Here is an 18,538-nt window from a genome sequence, read left to right as displayed (position 1 = left end):
TGAACTTAACACCCCTGATACCATCCTTTGCCTTCTAGTAAATGTCTAGAGGATATTGTGAGAAGTGTGTGTGTAGTCAGGACTGGGATATCCAAGATAACCAGGAACAGTCAGTGCTCAACACAAGGGAGTCAGAGATCCAAGTGGGGGAGGATTTGCAGTATGAGCCCAGCCACCCATCCTGGCCCTCCCACAATGACCCAGGAGCAGAGCAACCTTCTTTCCATATCCTGGCTTTCTGATTATTCTACCTCAGTGTGTTTTGGTCTTGAAAGAAAGACTCTATACTTAAAGTATAGATAAAGCAAACTATAGCAATTAGGTAGATAAGTGTATAGGGCTTTTCTTGTTTTTATATCAATAAATGTTCTCCAGTAACTGTATTTAAAGGATCTCCTTTGCTTCACTGCGGCAGCCTTCCTCATATTCTTAATTTTTATGAGTTCGACCTCCTTACCTGTCACTTCAAGGCCATAATTTTTAGGTTCCTTTTACTGAGTATCTCTTAAAATAGTCCCTTTACTTTTATATCTATAGGCTATAAATTTTGATTCTCAATAGCAACTTCACAAGACTAAAAGAGCTAGAAATCAATTTAACTGATATATCCCTTTCCTACTAACAGAAAATTTCAAATTCAAGTTAATAAAGCACAAGTTATAGCCATAAATATTCCTAAGAAATGTAGACATGATCTGCTTTCATGTTTCAAATCTCAAAATTTTTTACTCAGTTGTTCCCTATAATATATTAAGATATAATAAAGGTGGCTTAGAGTCAGTTTCCCCCCCGAGAAGTTTTCTCATGCCATTCTGTCAGCAGTTCACACTATGGTTCTCAACATCAGACATACTTGCAAGTGTTCACATATGTGTATATACACATACATGTACATACCTCCATAAACGTACATACATAATTCTGGGATATAGTCTACAATGCTTGAGAATTTTTTTTTTTTTACATCTACTTTAAATTTAAAAATTTACTTTCACTTTAACTACTGTGAGATCACTGTTATATCCATCACATGTGGCAGATACTTAATAATAAATGTTTATTGAATAAGACGTGGCAAACAGCCTAATACAGTGAACGTACGTAAAGGATATAACTTCAAACAATGTATGGAGAATAGTCACTGGCATGCTTTTTAAATTTACAAAATAAATTAAAAAGCAATCCCAGGAAGTAATACTAGGATTAACCTCGAAGGATCTCTGGAGACTGTGAGACTTGGTTTCTAAGTCTGTTGCAAATTTGAGAATGATTCAGCAGTTTTGTGTATTTGAAAATTATGGTATGAAAATTTTAAAAAAAGTAAGGTTCTAAAGAAATGTAAAATAACAGAATAAGAAAAGTTGTTTGGGTGTGCATTTTTCTAAAGATAAATACATGTTTTTATATCTTTTCCTACTTCTAAAATTTTGTGGTAAAAGTACTAGAACAAGTTATCAAAGTAACTCCTTTCTCAGAATAACACATACAATGTGAAATTTACCTATAAAAACAAGTCACAAGTTAACAACTTTGCAATAAAATTTACCTCGCTGGAACTGGAAGTTTGGGGCAAAGAACAGATGATTTTGAAGATGTAGTATATTCAGAAGGCTTTAGGTTGTAGCTACATAGTGCTGAGCCTGTTGAAAGAAAAGTTACATGTTAACTGGCAGAACAGAATCTAGACAAATTATCTTCTGATTTTGTTAAATTTTAGATGTTAATACTCTTATATATAACTTTCAAACATTATAGAATTCATAAGCATCTGATATGATCTATATCATTAGCCCTCAATCATTTAAAACTCTTATTACTGATAATGTAATTAATTGTACAAATTTTAATTAATATTAAAGATTATAACTATAAGTACTAGAACTACTTCTATTGAGTATCTGCCCCATGTCAGGTTCTATGCAAGATGACATACATGTATGCATCGTTACCATAAAAATAGAGGCTAAGACATAAGGTAAATAACCTGCCCAAGAACACAGAGCTAGTAAGTGATAGAGTTGGAACAAAATACCACATCTCTCAACTGCAAACATTCTCTGTTCCTATGCTTCCCACTACTACATATTTAAAATTACTGCATAAAGCACATACACTCAGATAATACATTACTTTTTCTTATTTCAGGAAATACTCCTAACTGTAAATAAACTGAACAATTGATAAAACTGATAAATTTATAAGCAGTCCCTAGTTTTCAGATAGTTTAAGATAACTTAAATCTAACCAAAGATTGGTTAAACAAAGAACCATATATTTTTCTGATTATTTGGCTAATACATATCTAAGCAGTATTAAAAATTCAGATGGATACAGTCCAGCAGATCTGGCATGCATTATTTTACTGACCTGCTAGTTCTATAATGAAGTGACTGGGATCCTGGAAGGGTCATTGCACAATAGGTGTTGGTAGGCGAGGAGATTTACATTCCAGCCTTAAAGATGCCAATGATCTACTGCATTCTATTACACAACAGGTTATATCTGATTAACTGAAGTTCCTGTCAGATTTCTAGTTTGAACTAATGCCTTATTATTAAATATAAACAGAATAAATATGCATTCGCATTATAGTGATGATGGACTTCACACTGTTACCACCATGGAAGACACTTAAAATATGAGGCAAACATGGCAGACTTTGTCACTGAATTAATTAATGGAAAAGGCATGTAAGCATGAGAAGGAAATGGAAAGGAAGACAGAAAAATGAACACAGCCTGGTATGCTGGGACAACAAAGTTGGGAGTGAGTTTATTTAAGTTATTTCTTGTCTGACCAATGAAAATAATTTTCAAAAAGTCATAAACCACCATTTAACTCAGCTGCCTCAAATCAGTGTTTAAATATGTGGGCCATAATTGTACATTTACATAAATATATGTAGCATATATTTTATACAAATATAATCCAAGTAATTTGAGAATGATATATATATATATATATATATAGATATAGATATACACACACACACATATATATAGGTGTACACACACACACACACACACACACACACACACACACACTTACTTATTTAAACATACTGGGAATTGAACCCTGAGGTCCTTTACCACTGAGCCAGGCCTCAGTCCTTTTATTTTTGGACAGTCTCACTAAATTGCTGAGGTTGGCCTTGAATTTGCAACCCTCCTACTTCAGACTTCCTGAGTCGTTGGGATTATAGGCATGTATCACCATGGCAAGCCACAATAGTATTTTTAGAGCGATACTTGAAAGTTACATAGCACTGTTCTTCACACATTTTTAGCTTTTGATAAGATTTCATAGGAGACTAGGTTTATTTTTTTTAAAACTGTTCTTTTTCATTTTAATGACAATTTTTTTTTAAGTTAAGCACATGAACTGGGATGTGGCTCAATAGCATAGCATATGCCTAACATATATGAGGACCTCATTTCTATCTCCATCACCATGAGACAGAGGAAGGAAAGAAGGAAGAAAGCAAGGAAAAAGAAGGGAAGGGGAGGAAGAGGAAAGGAAAAGAAAAACATTAAGGATGAAAATTGTTTTTAAATATTTAAGTCTTCCAAAAATATTCTCTCAGGTTTGAAGATAATACCACTAGATTTTATTTATAGCAATTTTAGAAAAACATGACAGCAATGGCAAGCAAACACTTTAGATTAATCCTAAAATAGCTGTGAGTTCTATTTTAGAACTGCTTATGAAAAAATAGCAACCATGCCAATAACTGCAGAGCCCTGAATGTGACTGTCAACTTCTTGATATGAATTGTCAACTTATTTCTTTCAGAGTCCAAGATGGAATCAATTTGCACGGTATAAAAGGCACTAACTAAAGCACTCTGTTGTCAGTGCTGCTAAACATACTGCTTCATCTAAATTCATTGAACACAATTTCCATCCCTACCCTTTTTCATTTAGAAAGGAGGTCAGCAGGTGCCACAGAGTTCAATTTTATAAATACTTTCCCAGGATAATACTCAATAAAAGGATAATAGCCTTATCTCTGATGGTCTTCTGGGACACAGGCCAGTACTAAGCAGATCCTATACTAAATAGGTTTAAGGAAAAAGATCTTTACAATGTGTTGGTAGTAACAACCAGAAGAGTCATTTTGCTGTTTTCCTGCTCAAACAGTTGATGAACAGAGGAGGAAGAACATTAAAATGGTAATGACAAATATTTTAAATTGTTTTTCTTTTCATGTTTATCAGCTAATGCATATTCAGTGAACATTTTAAAGGTAGTATCATTTACTTTTTTACAGTGAAAGTATAAACAACACTTAGCATGAGAGGTTTGGACATAAAAAGTAAGACGTGAAGTTTTCCTTTAGATGCAAAAGTTAAGTAAAAATCATACTTGAGTAATGAAAAATAAAATAAAAAAAAAACTAAAAAACAAAGGCTTATCTAGGCAATCCAGGTAATTTAGCCAATGTTATTCAAAGGCTATCAAAATGAGAGATCTTAGGAACCCAATTGGGTATACAAATATTTATCATGGCAAATGGCTACTAGGATCTTCAGAATGTTTAAATACTATAATTTTCAAATGGCTTATAACATTTAATTATTTATTTTCCAGCTCAATATCAAATATATCAACTCTCCTAAAAGGTACATTTTTATCACTACACTCCAAAACTTACAGATGCAGAGAAAAAAAATAAGTAATACAAGCAATCACTGGCATATTTAGAAACAGAATTCTTTACTCTTAGGTCACTATGCTTCTTTTGTGTCATTCCTAATAATCAAAATCAAACAAATATTAAGTTCTTAGGAAAACAAACCACAAAAACATGTTCCACAGATACTTCAAAAATAATGTTTGCAAAAAAATTACTTCAATCACTCACTCTCCTCCTGTATATTTTCTATCCTGGTTAATGGTTTGAAGTCCCCAAGATAAAATTTGCAAGACACATGTCCTCTTCTTTACCTATCACCTTCCCATACCATTCAAGGTGCTTGATCAGACCTTCCTATAGAATCTCAGATCTTCTTGATCAGGGAAGGTCAGTTTAAATCCTCTCCCAAAAGGGATTCTCATCTCCCTTTTTATGCATATGACCTTCAGAATGGTCTTCAAAAATTGCAGATCCCTTCTGTTATAGTCCTATCCTCAGGATAAAGTCCACACTTCTTGGATTCAAGGCCTCCTAAAGCAGGATTCTAGCTAAAACTCCAGGCTCACCTAAATACAATGAACTGCATATAATCAACTTTTTCTTTTTATCAGGCTTCCTGACCTTTTAACATGCTATTCCTTCGGCTTGCTCTGTCCTTCTAGGAACAGCATCTGAGTGAGTGCTAAAAGTTTGAGCAGAGCTCCTACACAGTACTCACTCACACTTCACCTTCTCTGTCAAGCTTTCTCTGACCCACCCAACAAAGCTATTTGCCACTTAGCGCTATTAAAAAACATAGCATATTATTTTGTACTTTGTTTCTGTTTACCTATCATCTCCATTTTTAGAGTACACTCTTTGAGAACTGGGACCTGGTGCTTTTGAAATATCTTCGATCCCATCTACTGGTACATAAGTAACACTCCAATGCCTTTTATTTAATAAAAACAGACATCCTGATCCAATGCTTGATTATAGGGGGCTGTCCTGTGCATTAATTCACTCAGCAAATATGTATGCCTAGTATGTGTGTGTCACTGGTGTTTGACAGATCTCCATCCTTTAGATAACCCTTGCCCAGTTCTGACAACCAAAAATCTCTCTAAACATTGCCAAATGTTTTTGGGCAGGCAGAGGCACTCTTAGTTGTGAACTAATGGTTTAAACACCAAATTACTTGATATAAAAATATATAAAGAAGAGCTAATGTATTGGGGGCTATTTTTTGGGCCATAAAATTATGTTTAATTTGCTATCACAAATGCATAATACATTAAAATTAGGCAAAAGATATAGTCCTTGAAATATGATGGAGAAAATTTTCAGTGAGTAGAAAAACATCTCAATGCAGATCAGTTTTCATTATGAAAAACAAATTCTATTGCTTTTTGATGTCCAGTGAATTTAATCTCTCATCCTCTAATTAGAAAACTATATATTTACATGCTGGAAGAACAGGAGACAATTTTCCTAATTTCAATTTCTAGTAACCCCCAAAATCTAGACATATTTGTAATTTCCAAAAAGTACCATCTACTAGCTAGCTGAGGTATGACATTACCTGTTAACTACTAGTGGCATATCCTGGGTACACAATAAATATTTGCTAAATGAATTAATTTTGAACATCTATGTGTAAGACTTCTACTAGGTATTATGGAGGACAAGGAAAGTCTAACTTTACTATACCTCAAGCTCCTTAAATGTGGGACTGTACCTTGCATCTTTGGCATCTTTAATAGATACTAATTGTTGGAGGAAGGAATTAGTTTAAATTATATTATCAAATGTAAGTGTCTCCCTGCTACCCTGCTTTCTTTGACCTGGAGGAAATTAAATTAATTGCTATAATTATTCATTTATAAATGTTTTCAAGTCCAAACTTTTGATTGACTGTGCCAAAAAGAATCCATGCTAACTCTGTGGTTTAAGTTATATTGTTACTAACTGGTAAGAAAAAGGACAATATACTAATCTTCTACTGATATTGACTTTAAGCTTAATGATTGGATAATGATAACCGAAAGTCTTACTAGTTCTCACAAAAAACAATTTTTATCTGAATGGATCATATAATTTGTCAAAGTTTTAAATGGCCAAAGCAATGATCATTAATGATCAAACTGCACAGTCATACTCAAAATGTGAACATGGGCCAGATGCTGTGGTGCATGCCTGTAATCTCAGTGGCTCGGGAGGCTGAGGCAGGAGGATCGCAAATTCAAAGCCAGCCTGTGACTTAGTGAGGCCCTAAGCAACTCAGTAAGACCCTGTCTCTAAATAAAATATTAAAAAGGGATGGGGATGTGCTCAGTAGTTAAGTGTTCCTGGGTTTGATGCCTGGTACTAAAATAAACAAACAAAAAAGCCAAAAAATCAAAAAGTGAACATGTCCAAATGGCAGTTCATAAACCTCTCAGAATTCTACAAAATACAGTACATTAAAGAAGTACTCTCAAATGGTACTGCTTTTTCACTCCTATAAATGGGATGCAAACAAAAGAAAAATAAGAATAATGGAAAAGATAATAAGAATCTCATGATTAGTATCTGCACCAACTGAGAATATGCAGTCATCCTCTAATTCATAGGTTATATGCATTTATTTCTAAATCACTGGTTAGTATTTAGATAGCAAATGGAAAAGAACAAAACAACACGCAAAGCATCTGGCATAGTGCATGGTATATAGTAGGCACCAATAAATGACAAATTGAAACAAAACTCTGGGCTTAAATTATCTAAAATTCAGATGCAGAATTTAGAATAATGGGGATGATAGTGGACTACTGACCAGAGGTGGTGGGCCTAACCAGAATTAGAGAGGAGAGAAAGAAAGAATTGCCGGAACTTGCGCCATCTCCCCTTCCTTCACCACCTGACAAAGCATGGTTGGGTTGAAGCCAAAATTACATATAAAGCCAAAGTCAGCTTCAGAAGGAGGGGGATTCATTCCCCCCCCCTTACAATGTATGTATTATTTGAGTTTTCAAAATTAATGATTAAATAAAGGAGAAAAGAAAACTGTTCATTAGAAACTGGAGGGAAAGAAAGTGAGAGTGAGATGACATTCATGCTCTCCTGAAAATAAGAACTCAGATGGGAGCTCTTACCAGATGGTTTCAATTTTCTCTGTAGGGCATTAGGTTAGCAAAGAGGATGAACAAGAGGGCTTAAGGGAAGAAAAGGTATGAATAATCACTTGGAGAGTGTGTATAAGAGAGATAAATGAGTGAATAGGATGAATTATTTAGAGATGAATAAAAAAGAACTGATTTCAGAGCAATTCTGGTTGGATTGAAGCTAAACAATTTACCTGCTGGTGGCAACTCACATGGGATACAAAATTGAGGACAAAAAGTGTTGAGAGCATGAGAAATTATTAAGTGGCAACAGAGATGAATAGGGAAATCCAGTCTATCATTTTTTTCAAAAAAAAAAACAGTTATGGATATCTACATTGTGAGCTCCTATATGAGGACCTGGATATTCAGAGATAAATGGAGCATGATCCTGCCCCCTGAAAATTTATACATGACTGCAGGAAGATGATAAAGAACTGAAAGAAATTTGATACTGAGTCCTTATGGTACTTGACAACTCTGATTTTTTTTAATGAACATTTTTTTATTGGTTGCTCAAGACAATACAATGATCTTGACATATCATATATTTGATTCAAATGGGGTATGAATTCCTATTTTTCCACGTGTACAAATTGCAGGATCACATTGGTTATACAGCCACGTTTATACATACAGCCCTACTAATGTCTGTTGTATTCTGCTGCCCTTCCTATCCCCCCCTTTAATGAACATTTTAAAATTATTTTCTTTTCTAGCATCAAGTTTATGTTATTCATGTCATATATGAATTACGAACCATAAAACCAAAATGTACACTTGTCGACCTACCACCCAATTCAGTCTAGACTGTAACTTTATATTCATCTAAGTTCTCCTGCCCGCTTTCAAAGCTCTTTGTAGAAGGCAACATCTCCACAAAACTAATCTAATTTCCAGCTTTTTCTTCTGAACTCTATTGTAGTCAGACATACTTGACAAAGGCTTTCCCATAAACTCTATCCAAGAAACAACTCCACTTTCTTGTCAAAGAAACGAAGATTTGAGGGAACGTTTTACTTGCCTAACAAATGTATTTCTTTTAAATATTGCTATAGGACCCAACAGCTTCCCCTTATAAAATTTTCAATAATTTCTAAAGATAATAAAAGTTCATGTGAATAGATGTTGGTAAGTGCTAAAAAGTACTCTGAAATGTTGTCATGGAAACTTGAAATTTTTTGAAAAGGATTTATATTGTATTTTCATTGTGTTAAGAAAGAAACATATTATTTTACCTTGCATTTTAAAATCAGGTTTAGAATTAGCATATAAAAAGTTACTACCTCACCCAGTATCCATTTTTGTTAAATTATGGTAAAATACACATAACATAAAATTTGCTGTCTTAACCATTTGCAATTGTAAAATTTAGTACATTGTATACATTCACATTGTTGTATAACTCAACCCAATACAGTGACTTCCTACTCTACCCTCCACCCCCCATAGCTCCTGGCAACTGCTATCCTACTTTCTGTCTCTTTGAATTTGGCTATTCTAGGGCCCTCATAACTGTGGAATCCTATAGCACTTGTCCTTTTGTGAATGGCTTATTTCCCTTAGCATAGTATCTTTAAGTTTCATCCATGTTGCAGCATTTTTAAGGCAAAATAATATTTAATTGTGTGTGTATATCACATTTTCTTTATTAATCTGTCCATGGACATTTAGGCTGCTTCTACCTCTTGGCTGTTTTTGAATAATATTGCAATGAACATACATGTGCACATATTTCTTGAGGATCCTCTTTTTTATTCTTCTGTATATACACTCAGAAGTGGGACTACTGGATCATATTAGTCCTATTTTTAATTTTTTAAGAAACTTCTATACTGTTTACCATAGTTGCTACACCATTTTCATTACCACAAACTGTGCACAAGATTTCTAGTTTTGCTATAGCCTCATCAACACTTCTTTTTCTTTCATAACTCCTTAACAGATATATTATTTGCAAATATTTTCTCTCATTCCAAATATTTTCTCTCAACCCAAATATATGGGTTGACTTTTCACTGTTGATTTTGTCCTTTAATGCGTATAAGTTTTTAATTTTGACATCACAATTTTTCTAATTTTTCCTTTGCTTCCTGTACTTCTGGTATCATTTAGTTCCATGCAAGTAATGATGAAATCCAATACCATATAAGTTTTCCCCTATGTTGTTTCTAAGAGTTTTACAGCTGTAGCTCTTACATTTAGACTCTTTCATGGACTTTTAACTAGTTTATCTTACAGATTTGAAAATTTCCCACTTAAACCCGAATCATCCCTCAAAGATACTCCTCTGAAATTAATAATTGAGGCTTATATATTTTAGATAAAAAGGCCTCTGTATTTTCTAACTATTTCTGTTAGAACCTTGGCTATAGATACCAATAAAAATTACCTGTTCCTTTTCAATCAACTTGTGCTTCAAATAATGGAAAAGATAAGTTATAAAGATCAGAGGAGGGGAGCATAGTTAATGCAAAAAGCAGAGAAAGAAATCTCTCAGTGATAAAGGTAATATTGCAACTAAATTTTACCAGGTCCAATTTTAAGTCACCAATCCAAAGAAACAGCAGAGGTTCTTTGAAAAATTAATTCAGAAGTTCCAACTTGGATTTTTTCCTAAAATAAGATAGGTAGGCCTCCACACCAGAAGCTCCCTCTCCATTTGAACTATACAGCTTTTCTACTTGCCTTTTGAAGTTACCATCCTCTACTATGTGCTTCTTGATGCTGTCATTATTTTTTTATACTGAACTTACTGGTTTATTTTATACACAGCAACTCCAAAGCCTAAGGGTGCTTTTGTAGCTGGGCACTGATTTAAGAAGTCTGTTTTCTGAAAGAGTATTTATTGATTAAAACTTCTTGAACACTTACTTTATGCAAAATACTGTGGGAAACGCAAAGCTGCAAAACACACCAGGAGCATCTTCTTAAACTAGACCTAAATAGACCACACTCGGTATCAGTTTCATTTGGGAGGACACTGGCCTGCGGGCAACACAGGCCAACAGGAAGGCATGGGTCATCTCTCCTAAAGGAACCATCAAGCAAGGCCATATAACTGAGCTAGAGGTAGCTCTTGCCTGGCCTTTCAGATGGCAGCTAAGTTTCAAGATGCCAAGGCTTACATCCAGTAGGTTTGAGAGGGCATGTTCAAAGTGGACAAGTTTATGATTATATCAGAGATTTTATTGCCAGTATAAGACATATAGAGACTTTTGTTTTTCACCACTGATAATTTCTGAGCAATGAGTTGGTGTTAATTAAAACTCTAGCAACATTCGCATGAGAGCAGTATGTAAAAGAGTTAGAACTAGACAAAAATTGGAGGCAGAAAGACTATTACATTACAGTAGAAGAATAATAATGGCAACACCAGCAGCCAAGACCATTTTTTAGCAACTTGCTATATTCCATATATTGTTATAAGTATTCTTTCTCCATGTATTGACTTACTATAAAAATCCTAATGAGGCACATTAGGTATATACATTATCCCTGCATCACAGATGGGGAAACTGATATATAGAAAGGTAAAGCAACTTGTCCAGAGTCTCACAACTACTAAGCAGAAGGAGCAACAGTTGAACCCAAACAATCTGACTTCAGAGGCCATACTCTTAATATACCACCTCTCAGGGCTGGGGTGGTGGTTCAGCAGTAGAGTGCTCGCTTAGCATGTGCGAGGCCCTGGGTTCGATCCTCAGCACCACATAAAAATAAATAAATAAAAAAGGTATTGTGTCCAACTACAATTAAAAATAAATATTAAAAAAATACCACCTATCAGGTATATTGATCTACTCATAATGTGTACGAGTTTGGAAAAACCCTTCAGGAATAACTCAGACTTCCCTAAGAAACCTGATAATGATAAAGCTGGTAGGTTTGGAAAAAAGGCTTAGCAAGGCAAATGTGGGGATATCATGTGGGGATTGAAAATGAGATCTTAAACAGTATTTGGCACCTCTTCACTCACTGCCTATCACATGCCCAGTATTATTCATGCACCATCTCATTTAATCTTCATAACCTATGAGGTATTATTTTTTAAAATACTTCTTTATTTTAGTTGTAGATGGGCATAATACTTTTTATTTTATTTATTTATGTGTGCTGAGGCTTGAACCCAATGCCTCATGAATGCAAGACAAGGCTCTACCATTGAGCCACAACCCCCCACCAAGGTATTATTTTTAATTCACCTTTTTTTCAGATTAGGAAATCTAGATTCAGAGAAGCTACCACTCATTACAGAGCCAATTAGTGACTGAATCAGAATTGGAATCCAGATTCAAATCAACAGCATGCCCTTTCTACCATCTTATGCCTAGGGCATGAAGTGGTAGCCCAGGAATGCTGCCAGTCCTGCAGCCCCAGAAGGCCAGCAATCCTATCCCACCCCACCTAAGAGATGCAGGAGTCTTGCTGATGTGTGCATAGCTATAGCCCCAGGCTGTATCTCCACCCAACTAGAGTTACACTGGGTGAATACAAATCAAGTCAGCTGCTATCCAAGGAACCAAAAACAGCCTTGGATTTGGGAAGGCCTGAGGAGTACTAAATACAAAACACAATCATGAAACTCAAGGAAGTTCAAAAACCTGGGCTTGAGGGGCCATCAGCACTAGCCCTCCAAAGTGGTTTAAACAAAAATTCTCTGAAGATAACTGAAACAAGCTATTTGGAGCTGAGGATAACACATTTGAAGATAAGAATCTCCAGGGAACAGAGCTAGATTACATAAAAATGGCTCTTCTGGTTTTCTCAGCTAATTCCCATACATTTAACCTCAAAGTTCCTCAAACCTATTCTTACAGAAACAGTCATGACATAATGTTAAATTTAAAAAGCAGAACATAAAGTTATATGTACACTAACACACTGAAAAAAGAACTGATGGAAGACTTTTGATTTTTACTTTATACTTTTGTCTGAAATTTTCCTTTTCATATTACCCTGTTAATCATAGGCTAAAACACACACACACAGGCCCAAACTGAAATACTTTTAATCAACACTTGTCAAGAAAGGAAAATATCCAAATTTTACAGAGTAGTCTAATAATTTCCAAATACTCATCAGGCTATATATCAAAATCACCTGAAGCATTTAGAAAAAACACAAATTTCCAGAACCCAAAGACCTACTCAGAAGTTCCCCAGCAGGGGCCTAGGAATCTAATAAGAGTTTTGTTTTGTTTTTGAGTAAAGGTGTGAAATAATCTATGGTGTGGTCAGTTTTTGCTTTTTCACTTTTTGAGATGGAATCTTATTATGTTGCTCACACAACCTGGAACCTCCTGCCTCAGTATCCTGATAGCTGGGACTACAGGTACACACCACGGAGTACGGTGAATATCTAGAGTTTTAGTAAGCTCCCTAGGTTGACTCCAATATTTTTTAATGAGGAAATCCAAAATTACTTCAATTCTTTTTCTTTTTAAGGTTCTTTGATCACTTATTTAATGTCAGGACAAATTCATATGGGAATGTAAAGACATAATATTTAACAGTGAGATAAAGGATTGGAGTGTAGATGTAGATGGCCTAAAATCTCACCATTCGTCTCTGCAAACTTCTGGACATCACTCAAGGTTTTCAATTCTTGTCTTGGACATGCTGCTACACACAGTGCTACAGACTTAATCTTCCGGTTTATCAAGTCCAGATTGCATGGATCCAAAAAGAACACATACCTAAAGTATGGAGAAAAAAACTGAGATATTACTTCACAAAACACATTCTATTTCACTGTGTATTTGATTAAGCCTAAAAGCAAAGAACATACTCTTTCACAATAAACATTTCACTAATCTAATCATCAGTAATTTTTAGAAAATAACCAATTACACATATAAAGTGGGAATGGGGTAACTGAAGGACAAAGTTTTCAGAATGTATTTTTCTAACAGTAACATTTTTGTGATGTGTGCATATAGGTTTTATCATGAGAAATTATCTATTTAGTGGTCTCATTTTGTCAAACTTGTACTAAAAAATTTACTAGAATATCCCAATACAGCAAAATGACATGAATTATAGTTTTTATGCAAGCTATAAATGCTCCTTAATTAATTCAGTTAATTTTAATTATCAAAATGAATATATATAGGGGCTGGGGTTGTGGCTCAGTGGTAGAGTGCTTGCCTAGCATGTGTGAGGCACTGGGTTCTATCCCTGGCACCACATAAAAATTTAAAAAAAAGACAAGTAAAATAAAGGTATTGTGTCCATCTACACCTAAAAAATATTTAAAATAATAAATATATAAGTATGAATATGTGTATATAAATTAATACGTACTGAAATGATTATATAAAGTTGAATGGAAACAAGAAAGTTACACCAACATCTCAGTCATCTCTAGGTGTTAGAATAAAGTGATTTTGATTTCCTTTCTTTTACTTTTCAGAATTCTCATTTTCTACAAAGAATGCAAATTACTTTTGAATTGAGATAATGGCAATAAATATTATTTATTTAAAAGGTCCATTACAGATAGACAAAATAATCCCTCAATCCTAAATAATTCTCCCTGGATCTTGGACATTTGTATTTTTAAAAAGGGAAGATTAATTAAAAGTCACAGGACAACAGATAATTTTAATGTGATAAAGCAGAAGACATGACAAAGATTACAGATGTTATCTCTTGCCCAAATTGAAAGTGAGGCCAGAACACTCTCAGCTGAGAGAAGCAAAGGGTGACACTAAGGATGGAGGGAGGGAGTGTCAGAAGGAAGGCTTGAGGGCTGGGGATGTGGCTCAAGCGGTAGCGCGCTCGCCTGGTATGCGTGCGACCCGGGTTCGATCCTCAGCACCACATACCAACAAAGATGTTGTGTCCGCCGAGAACTAAAAAATAAATATTAAAAATTCTTTCTCTCTCTCTCTCTCTCTCCTCTCTCACTCTCTCTTTAAAAAAAAAAAAAAAAAAAAAAAAAAGAAGGAAGGCTTGAGTAAAGAACCTCCATCCCCGAGCTCAAATCTACTGAGTCGTTGGAAAGTTTTATAAAATTGCGTCATATGTCATAGTCTTTACCATAATGTAACTCAAATCTGCAACTGGAAATGTAACCGAATGTATGAATTAGGCAATCACTTCTCAGCTTTCTGGCTATGATTAAGTGAAGATAAAGTGAAAAAACTGAGAAGCAAAAAGAATAAAGCCAATGTCTGTGCTAGGATAGAGGCCATAAAAGAACACCAGGGGGGAAAAAAAACCAGTTAAGTAGAAAAAGTAGCGGGCCACCAGAGAAGCCTTTGCACACTGCACACTTCAGTGCAGCCAGGGGATCCGGAACCCAGCAAGAAGGGCCGGTAGAAACTATAGTATAAAGCACTAAACCAAACAACCAAAACAAAAACAAAAATAGTCACCCTCTTAGTGACTCCAAAACCATTAATGTATTAATGTTCTACATAGATAAAAAGAATGCAGAGGCCAACTTTTCTCCAATGCATATTCTTGGCACCTTTGTCTAATATAAGATAAGTGTAGTTTTGTGGGTTAGTCTGTGTCCTGTATTCTGTACCATTGGTCTACCTGTCTGTTTTGGTGCCAATATCATGCTGTTTTTGTTACTATTGCTCTGCAGTATAGTTTAAAGTCTGGTACAGTGATGTCACCTGCTTCACTCTACCTGCTAAGGATTGCCTTAGCTATTCTGGGTTTCTTATTTTTCCAGATGAATTTCATGATTGTTTTTTCTATTTCTATAAGGAATGTCATTGGAATTTGGATTGGAATTGCATTAAATCTGTATAATGCTTTGGTAGTATGGTCATTTTGATAATATTAATTCTGCCTATCCAAGAGCAAGGAAGATCTTTCCATCTTCTACAGTTTTCTTTGATTTCTTTCTTTAGGGTTCTGTAATTTTCATTATACAGATGTTTCACCTCTTTCATTAAGTTGATTCCCAATGGTACAGAATAGAAGACACAGAGGCTAACCCACAAAACTACAATTATCTTATATTAGACAAAGATGCCAAGAACATGCATTGGAGGAAAAAATAGCCTCTTCAACAAATGGTGCTGGGAAAACTGGAAATCCATATGCAACAAAATGAGATTAAACCCCTATCTCTCACCATGCACAAAACTCAACTCAAAATAAAACCAGAGATCCTGCATCTAATAGAAGAAAAAGTAGGCCCTAATCTCCATCATGTGGAATTAGGCCCCAATTTCCTTAATAAGACTCCTGTGGCACAAGAATTAAAATCAAGAATCAATAAATGGGATGGACTCAAACTAAAAAGCTTCTTTTTAGCAAAAGAAACAATTTGTGAGGTGAATAGAGAGCCTACATCTTGGGAGAAAATCTTACCCCTCACACATCAGATACAGCACTAATCACTAGGGTATATAAAGAACTCAAAAAGCTAAGCACCAAAAAAACAAACAAACAAACAAACAAACAAAAAAACAAATAACCTAATCAATAAATGGGTCAAGGACCTGAAGAGATACTTCTCAAAAGATGATGTACAATCAATCAACAAATACATGAAAAAATGTTCATCATCACTAGCAATTAGAGAAATGCAAATCAAAACCACTCTAAGATTTCATCTCACTCCAGTCAGAATGGCAGCTATTATGCATACAAACAACAATAAGTGTTGGCGAGGATGTGGGGAAAAAGGTAGACTCATACACTACTGGTGGGACTGCAAATTGGTGCAGCCAATATGGAAAGCAGTATGGAGATTTCTTAGAAAACTGGGAATGGAACCACCATTTGACCCAACTATCCCTCTCCTCAGTCTATACCCAAAGGACTGAAAGACAGCATACTATAGAAACACAGCCACATCAATGTTTATAGCAGCACGATTCACAATAGCTAAACTGTGGAACCAACCTAGATGCCCTTCAATAGATGAATGGATTAAAAAATGTGGCATATATACACAATGCAATATTACTTAGCAATAAAATCATGGCATTTGCAGGTAAATGGATGAAGTTAGAAACGATAATGCTAAGTGAAGTTAGCCAATCCCAAAAAACCAAATGCCGAAAAATTTTCTTTGATATAAGGAGGCTGAATCATAGGGGGGTAGAAAGGGGAAGCATGGGAGGAATAGACGAACTCTAGATAGGGCAGAGGGATTGAGGGATTGGAAGGGAATGGAGGGGGCATGGGGTTATTAATAATGGTGGAATGTGATGATCATTATTATGCAAAGTACATGTATGAAGAAATGAATTGGTGTAAATATACTGTGTATACAACCAGAGATATGAAAAATTGTGCTCTATATGTGTAATAAGAATTGTAATGCATTCCGCTGTCATATATAAATTGAAAAAAAATACATAAATCCTAACAACTCTAAAAAAAAAAAAAAAAAAGAATGCAAAGAAGCCAGAAAAGGAATGTGGTTTAAAAGTGGGATTCATGGATAGTTTCCATACTAATGACAGGAGGCAGTAAGGACATAGAGAGAAATGTTTCTGGCAACCTTAGGGTAGAAAAAAGCATTCTCTTACTAATTCTCCTTCCAACTATCCTTTGCACCCAATTGAGCATGTCCGTGCCTGGGTGTGGGTACTATGAACTGCACAAAACCAGATTTTGGACAGGAAATACCCAGGTCCTTGTGTAGGGAGTCCTAAACCTTTGAATCAATGACCATTGCTAACACCAACACCACTATTAATACCATTAACAATAACAGTAATGGTAGCCAAATTTACTGTGTACTTACATGGTACAGGGTACCATGTGCTACACTGAACTCTTCACGTGTATCAATGATTTTATCCTCACAATACTGTGGTGTGTCTTGGGAGGTGGGAGTTGAGATGGATACAAGGTGGGGGAGAGGAGTACAAAGTTCTAAGTGATGAGCAATGCCCTGAGAAGTGTCTGGAGAAATCACACGACTGTAGAAAAACAGGCTTAGGGAAAAGGAAAAGGACAGAGGCTGCCAAGGCCTTGCAGCTGGGCTGAGGCTCTCACTGACAGCCTCCTGAGAACAGAAACACTCATTGTCCTGTGGACTTCTGCCTCCTCCACTGCCAAAAGTGCTCCCACTGTATTTATGTTCCACCCTAAGACACATTCCCTGGATTTACACTAGTGACTGAGCAGCAGCCTCACACCATGCTTTAGTTAGACCAACCTGAACTTGCTTTGGGTTCTCTCTCTTGAGATGGGATCTTGCTAGCCTTTTACTTGTGATTCTCTTGCCTCGGCCTCCTAAGGAGCTCACCACCATGCCTGACTTTTGGTTTTCTCATTTAATAGTTCCCTGACTTTGGGAAACATATTTATCCTTCTAAGCCTCAGTTTCCTTTTCTGTAAAACTGTACATGACCTATTTCAGAGTTTGCTGAATGTTATCGATAATATATATAAAATACCTAACATATAGCATATGCTCTGTGATTCCCATCATTATTAAGAAAACTACTTGCCTTTCACAAATTTTACATTTGATAGCAAGGCACTACATTCAATAATTTCTGATAGGAACATAAAACAGGACTACAATACTAATATTTAGTCTTCGTTTGAAAGAAAAATCTGCATGGAAGTGTTTATGACTGCTAGGTTACTAACCTTAATGAGAACTAAGCAGGCCTCCAGAACAGGTCCAGCACAAGGAAATAAGAAAGGAGGATGAGGGGAATTCCATAATGACTATATAATAATGTAAAACTAACACTGCACCTTTTTTCTTTTTGGTCCTGGAAATTAAACCAAGGGGTGCTTAACCGCGGAGCCACATTCATATTTCCACATTAAATGGAGAATTCTACA

At 35.4% G+C, this 18,538-nt stretch overlaps 1 protein-coding gene across 3 annotated transcripts in view; it reads right to left on the bottom strand.

Moving 5' to 3' along the window:
* Window positions 1-18,538, bottom strand: part of Slc44a1 (solute carrier family 44 member 1) — a 185,560-nt gene that overhangs the window by 85,846 nt on the left and 81,176 nt on the right. For all 3 annotated transcript variants that reach the window (XM_026415006.2, XM_026414997.2, XM_026415017.2), the window contains exons 4-5: window positions 13,319-13,455; window positions 1,547-1,640 (exon numbers count right to left, since the gene is read on the bottom strand). In XM_026415006.2, coding sequence (XP_026270791.1) covers window positions 1,547-1,640; window positions 13,319-13,455 — 231 coding nt within the window. The remainder of the gene's footprint in view (window positions 1-1,546; window positions 1,641-13,318; window positions 13,456-18,538) is intronic.

The sequence above is a fragment of the Urocitellus parryii genome, chromosome 4, assembly GCF_045843805.1.
Source record: "Urocitellus parryii isolate mUroPar1 chromosome 4, mUroPar1.hap1, whole genome shotgun sequence".
NCBI lineage: Eukaryota > Metazoa > Chordata > Mammalia > Rodentia > Sciuridae > Urocitellus > Urocitellus parryii.
This window is presented reverse-complemented; position numbering and strand designations above follow the sequence as displayed.